We start from the raw sequence: 7,106 nt of genomic DNA, 5'->3' as shown, positions 1-7,106 counted from the left end.
GGAGCCCGGCATCAGGCTCTGTGCTGCTGGATCGGAGTCTGGAGCTGCTTTTGGATTCTGTGTCTCCCTCTCTGTCTGCCCCTCCCCCTGCTCCCACTCTGTCTCTGTCTCTGTCAAAAATAAATAAAACATTAAAAAAAACTGTTAAAAAACTGGAAAAAGTAAAAACTAGCCACACTATCGTACATCCCAATAGTGGTCATATAGTGCTTATACATGATTCTTTTTTACATCCAATGCTTTCCAGACACATCATCTTCTTTATGTTTGGTTTCTCCAAAAAAGGTGAGTTTAGGACAAACTGGAAGAAATGTGTCTTTAGAAGCACGTGTTCATGGAGCGCCTGGGTGGCTCAGCCGGTTAAGCCTACCACTCTTGGTTTCAGCTCAGGTCATGATCTCCTGGTCTCTGGGGTTCAGGCCCTCCCTTTGGGCTCCCACTGGCAGCATGGAGCCTGCTCGGGATTCTCTCTCTCCCTCTCTCTGCCTTTCCCTCACCCACGCTGTCTCTGTCTCCGCCAAAATAAATGAACTTAAAAAAAAATTTTTTTTAAAGCAGGTGTTTATAATACCTCAAGTGGCTGGGGAGTTTGAGAAAAGGTTTTCCTAAAGTAATAGATTGATAATGGGTGGCTGAGGATTATAAGGGTTTATAACTAAAAGGCTGGTTTGGCAGTCACCAAGCTTTAGTTGGGAAGGAGTGGGGGGGGGGGGGGCATCTGGACAATGCACAGAGAGATGTGGGACGTTTTTAAAAATAAACTTTTTATTTTGAAATATGCGAAATAACAGTGAACATGACATTGAAGACCTAAACATAAAAGTGCTTCCCGACTTCACCAGCCAGTGCAAATCTGGGGGCTTTTGGCCTTTAACTCGAGGTCACCTTCTCAAACATCTCCTCGACAACGCCATCTAAGAATCTCACTTGAGCCCAAAGCTTGGAAAAGAGATCTGGGTGTCAGTTCTGCCACTCACTAGGGTGGTTATTTGTTTTAAGCCTTAAATTTCCTCACACCCCTACCGATAAGCCCCCCCAAGTCCCCCCCGGGGCCCCAGGGTTGTTAACTACATGAGGTCACACGTGACGACTTAATTACCTCCTCTGCGCCGCTGACCCTTACTCCCAGCGCCGGTCACTGGGCCCGCCCCTCAAGCACCCTCCGCTCCTTCCGCGGGAGGCCGCAAGACCTTCGTGCGCACGCGCCACCGCGCACCGGGGGGGGGGGGGGGGGGGGGGGGGGGCTCTCGTGCACTCGCGCGGCGCCCACTGGGCGTCCCCGCCGCTCGCCCCGGGGCGCGGGCGCGCGCCCGCTCTGACGGCTCCGCCCCCAGCGGCGCGCGCCCCACGGAGGCAGAGGGGCGGGGGCGGGGATGCGGGCGAGTCCGGCCATGGAACCCCTGCGGAGGGCCCACGAGGCTGCGCTCCGGCTGCTGCTGTGCCGGCCCTGGGCCTCGGGCGCCGCCTCCCGCCCGAAGCCCCGCGCCTCCGAGGTGCTGACGCGGCACCTGCTACAGCGGCGCCTGCCGCACTGGACCTCCTTCTGCGTGCCCTACAGCGCTGTCCGCAACGACCAGTTCGGCCTCTCGCACTTCAACTGGCCGGTGCAGGGCGCTAACTACCACGTCCTGCGTACCGGCTGCTTCCCTTTCATCAAGTACCACTGCTCCAAGGCCCCCTGGCAGGACCTGGCCGGGCAAGACCGGTTCTTCACGGCGCTCAAGGTCGTCAACCTGGGTGAGTGGGCCGGGTCGGTGAAACACGCCCCGCTGACAACGGGATCACTGTTTGCAAAGCACGCTGACAAACGTCGCTCAGAGATCGAGACCCCGGCCCAAGGTCAGGCCACGTCAGCGCCGGGGAACCCTGCCTCGGCCCAGCGCAGGCTCTCCCGGGAGTACGCTTTCGGCACGTTTGGTTCGCCCCGCGCTGTTGGGTTTCCCGGACCCTGCCTCCGCGTCTCACCCACTCAGCAGCCTTCTAGGACTGGCCTTGGCCCTGGGCTTTTGTATTCCTACCTCCCCGCCCCCCTCTCCCAGCCCCCGGCCCCTACTCCCCAGTAGGTGCTTGTCGGGGCTCAGTAGTTGCTATTGCAGTAGTTGCTATTGAACCTTTCCCCGGAAAGCGGGAAAGCGGGGCTTTAGCCGAGGCCTGTGTCTAGGGATCACACTGCGTCACTGATGGGGAGGAGGCGTTCATTCTGTCCACACCTGCTGCAGCTCTTGGCTGGGAGGATACTTATATTGGGCAGTCAGAAAGAGGGTGTAAGGAAACGTCCACATTGGAAAGTGGCTCTGAAATTGAGAAATGCCTTATTGCATGGCAGGATTCGTTCATGACCATCATTCTCTTGAGTGCATTCATTATTATAAAAACTGCAACTACTTTCTAAGTTTGATTTTCTCTATGTGAAATCCTACCAAGTGCGTTCTACTGAAAGCACTAACGGTTTTCACCTGTCATATCAGCTTCCTCAGGTGCTAGGCCTAAAAGATATTTAAAAGACTGTACGTCTTTAATATTTCTGTATTTTCATGGGAATATTCTAATTCTGAAAGTATTTACTCTTGCTGGATGTTTATTTTCTTTTGGCTACTGACAGAAGAGGCATGAACATTGACATGGGTATATCTTTTCTAGGTCAGTGAAAAATAGAGAGGCCTCAAGATGTTTTGTACCTATCAATAGGTAATATCATATTAATCCAGATTTTAGTAATTCAAAATCTGGACCTGGTAGCTGAACCATGTTACCCAACCAGTTTTTTAAAACCAGAATTTTTAAAACCAGAATTAAAGCTAAACCCCTGTGTATCTAATAGCTCGTTAAATTTAAACATGGTATTTATGTACTTTTGCTTATAATAACACATATGTCTCTCGTGGGATTTTTGAGCCATTGGTCTACTGGGACTGTCCTGGGTTCACTCCACCAAGGAGAAGATTATTTAGCAATGTGTATACCTTTAAAAGTTTGTTTGTTTGGCTGATGGACTATATAGAGCATGCCCACTAATTTTGAGGTTGATTCAAAGTTGAAGGGTGAGCACACTTAGAAGATTCAATTCAAAATTATTTGGAAAAATTGGAGTGATGACTAGATTCAAGATGAGGTTTATTTTAGCATTTTCAGAATCAGAAGCCATCATTCTTCCCAACTGGTAAGAGTTACAGGTTAGGAAAAGTATAATTGGTGGATTATAGGTAAACCATGAGCCAAATGCCTTTGAAAGAAAGTTTTCATTTAAAATTTAACACCTTAAGAACACCTGAACGGTTTGGAGCTTTCTTTTGCATATAGGTACAAAGAAATCCAAAGAAAATTAGGATACACAGAACATTCTCACACAGAGAAGTGAAACCTTTTGAGGAAAGAAACAACAGTTGTAGTTTTTCTTTTTCTTTTTTTATGTGGAAGAGAAGGCTGAAGAGTGATGTAATGGTCTTCTGGAAATTCTAAAAATCCTGCCTACGTGGGAATAAGAGTTTTAAGTTAAACAAAAAGGAAAACTTTCTGCTCATGCATGCTTTAATTCGAACTGGCTTTTACTGATACAGGGAATTTTTTCCTGCACTTTTTAAAGAATAGTGTATTCACCAATTTGGTAATGTTTATTTTGTATTTTTGTCTTACGGTAGAGAATTAGATAATAGATTCTTCCCTGTTCTGTGATGTACAAATTGCCCCTGTGGATCATCAACTACATATTCTATTAATAAAAATACTTAGGATTTTATTTCTCTTATTCCCTTCTAAATTAATAATTATCAGAGTAATTCATTTTTCCATTTTGTAAATAATAAAGATTTCTCTTTTACCATTTGTTCTCTTTCTCCTCTGTCTTCCCTTCAGTGGAAGCTGACATTTTACTGATGGTTTATCAGTCTGGGTATCCTGCTGGGAAGTAGATTGAGATTTAAGAAAAGCAACTTACCATTGGAATGAATGGGTAATCGGAGACTTGCTAAGAAGTTCTAATTTTTTTTAAGTGCTTAATTTGACAGTGGTTTACCTACTGTTCAGCTGACTCAAAATGAATTATTATGCAAAGAACTGACTTTCATGTTCATTTTGATGTTATGTTTCAGTCTGGGAAAAATTTAATTTCTCACAGAATTTTATAGACTTTATAGCATATGTGCCATAAAATTATTTTTTTTATGTTTTAATTATGTCAGTGGCAAATCTTCTCATTTGGTGTATTAGCCTGACTGCATTAAATAGACTGCAGGAAAAAATAGAGAATTTTTGACTCCTGTATCACAACTCTATCCCCTATCAAACAAAATTATTGATAGTGTTTCCTAGCTGTTTCTTAGTGAGAGGTAATGTAGTTATTATTAAACTGGTAATCTTTGATCAGTTCTCCATTTTAGCTGAAAAAATATGGACCATTGATTTGTGTGGTTTTTAAAACGTGCCAATATTTTAACTGGAAACTGATAAGTACGATCAAACAAGATTTCAGTTTCACCAGCCACCCCTTAAATTTATGTCCTTAGCGTTGGTTTAAAAGGCATATCTTATATATAATTTACTGTCAGTATATTCTAAAAATTAATACTTGTTCCTAGAACCTGTTTTTTTCTTTCTTACCCCGTTGATTTTCAGCTTTAAAGTTGTGATGCCATATTTAATTTTTTATTTCAACTTATCTTTCTATTCTTCACTCATTTCTGCCTGTATGCTTCCCTAACCACACTCCACTTGCCTTTTTTTTTTTCTGATAAAATTATTTATAAATAGCTTTATGATGCTAGTTTTTGTGGCTTTTTGTGACATTCCCTTGAAGCATTTAGAGATTCTTTTGGGTATTACCAAGGCAAAGAAAGCAGTCAAAGATTTCATGGGCATTCCAGGGAACCCTGTGATAGTGACAAACTATGACCCAGTATATTCCTAAAAATAGAGAGGTGCCAGACTGAATGGGCATTTTTTTTCCTGTTCTCATTGCCAGATAGTGACGCTTCTCCTGATTAGTCTCTGGCATCACAGTGGTTGGAATGCAGCTTCAGGGAATAAGCACAAAGTAGTCCAGTGCACTTACTCAAAAAGAGCATAACGGCAGATATATTCTTGCAGAAAAATAAGAAAAAATTTAGCAATATGATTAGTCCTGAGCATGTGGTTTCCCTATTAGCTGGAAAGAGGGATTTTCCAAATGGACAGCTTGTCTTTTAAATTGTCTTTTTATGTCCAACTCCTACACGGTAACAATAAAATTAACACTGTGTCGAGCATACAATATTTGCTATTGATTCATATGCCTGTTGGTTTTATACATGTTTTTAATATGTCAGTAGTCATTGAATTTAAATAAGTGCCTTAAAAAAGATAGGAACTGTGAAAGTTTGTTTTGTGTCCACTATAGTTTCATTTGCATGAGTGCTTAATCCATTATCTCTGGTTAGTAGGCTTAGTTCCATGAATCACAAATGGCAGCTAGTCTCAAATACAGCAAGATCTTATCAAATGGAAATACTCCAAAGAAGAAACATGTTGTTGGAATCTACTGAATACCTATTCCAAATAGGTTGAAACAAGGTTGTTTTCAAATCAGCTGTAAAAATACTAATGGGAGTATTTCTCATGGCTGTTATACTAAAATCTTCCTTGAGTTACGTTTTGCCTTAGGTTTTCAAGACAGCTCTTTGACCCAGTTTCTTTTAAGTTGTACAGAAAATTACTTTAACCATCAGTGTTGCTGTTTAACTTAACGCACAGTAAAGTTGACCTAGTAATTTAAGCTCAAGGCCAATAATCAGGAGCATCTACAACGAAATGAATGAATATTCTGTTTATTTGCAAAAAGAATATAAAATTACTTCATAATTACTTGGAAGTAATGAATTAGTGCTTATAAAGTGCTTTGAATTAAAGTTTAAACCAGCTTTATCTATAGTTTTAAAGATCTCTAGGCTCACATAGTTCCACAAACAGATGAAATTAAGCTCTTAGATAATGAGTCCATCTTCACTCATGTCTATATTTTTATAACTTTATAATTTGTTGACATTGCTGAAGAGTGCTTTGTGATTTGCACCATGACAAACATATTGATGCGTGATTAATAAGTATTGATGTTCATAAAAACATATCATTTGTTTTCTAGGTATTCCAACTTTATTGTATGGACTTGGCTCCTGGTTATTTGCTAGAGTCACAGAGACTGTGCATACCAGTTATGGACCAATAACAGTTTATTTTCTAAATAAAGAAGATGAAGGTGCCATGTACTGAAGGGTGAGCCTTGGAGAACATAAATATCGGTGGATTTTCTCTTGTGTGTATGTACAATATTTATTTTTGACCCTTTAAAATAAAACTTTTGCAAACACCTTTTTCTTTCTGTGGTGTCTGATTCTTTAAGATGAATCATTGCCCTCAAGAGGCAAAGCTTTTCATACATGGTTATATATTACATACTCAGTTTAGCCAATGGGAACTACAAATGCATGAGGCATACACCATTTTTTCCCCTAGAATTAGGTTAAATTACAGATAAAAAATGATTACAACCTATATATATTCTATAGTTAGGTATTAACAATTTAAATCAACTCTTTGAAGAGAAAATAGAGACACCCATACAAAGAAGGACAGGGGAAAACCTTTTATATGACACTGGAAAAAGAAGTAGGGGAGTTTAGGATAAAGGTGGAGATAATACCATTGGCAAATCCAAAACTGATGAATTCTAATTGCAATCTGAAATCTAAACTCTTCGGCTGGCAGGATTTTAAATGGGAATGTTTTAAAGCCCTTGTGCCATTTACCTGGATGAGAGGTTCAGGTGTAATGTTGAAATTTCTTATCGTCTAAACCTCCAATACCATACTACTTTGAAAAAAAAAATAATGACTCTGGTTAATGTAAATGTAGCAAGATGAATGAAATTAAGACTTATTAAAAGTTAAAATAGCACGCTGATAAAGCTGTAAGAACAATTAAGATCTACAAAGACCCAGAAGAATAAATTTGGTGACTGTTTACAAAAGCAATTAGCTGAAATGGTACATATCCATACACTTATTGGTGATGGGAAATGGGCTGAAATTTTAAAGACCTGATGGCAGTTTTGTGTTAAGATTTTATTAAGTTAATTG

The 7,106-nt window shown here is 41.1% G+C and overlaps 1 protein-coding gene across 1 annotated transcript; it reads left to right on the top strand.

Annotated features, from left to right (window-relative positions):
* Positions 1–1,252: 1,252 nt before the first annotated feature.
* CB3H15orf61 (chromosome B3 C15orf61 homolog) lies at positions 1,253–6,342 on the top strand. The gene is made up of 2 exons (XM_060621041.3): positions 1,253–1,737; positions 6,113–6,342. The coding sequence occupies exons 1-2, from the start codon at positions 1,374–1,376 to the stop codon at positions 6,238–6,240; spliced, it is 492 nt and encodes a 163-aa protein (XP_060477024.1). The 5' UTR covers positions 1,253–1,373; the 3' UTR covers positions 6,241–6,342.
* The last annotated feature ends 764 nt before the right edge of the window (positions 6,343–7,106 follow it).

This window comes from Panthera onca, chromosome B3 (assembly GCF_046562875.1).
Source record: "Panthera onca isolate mPanOnc1 chromosome B3, mPanOnc1 haplotype 2, whole genome shotgun sequence".
NCBI lineage: Eukaryota > Metazoa > Chordata > Mammalia > Carnivora > Felidae > Panthera > Panthera onca.
This window is presented reverse-complemented; position numbering and strand designations above follow the sequence as displayed.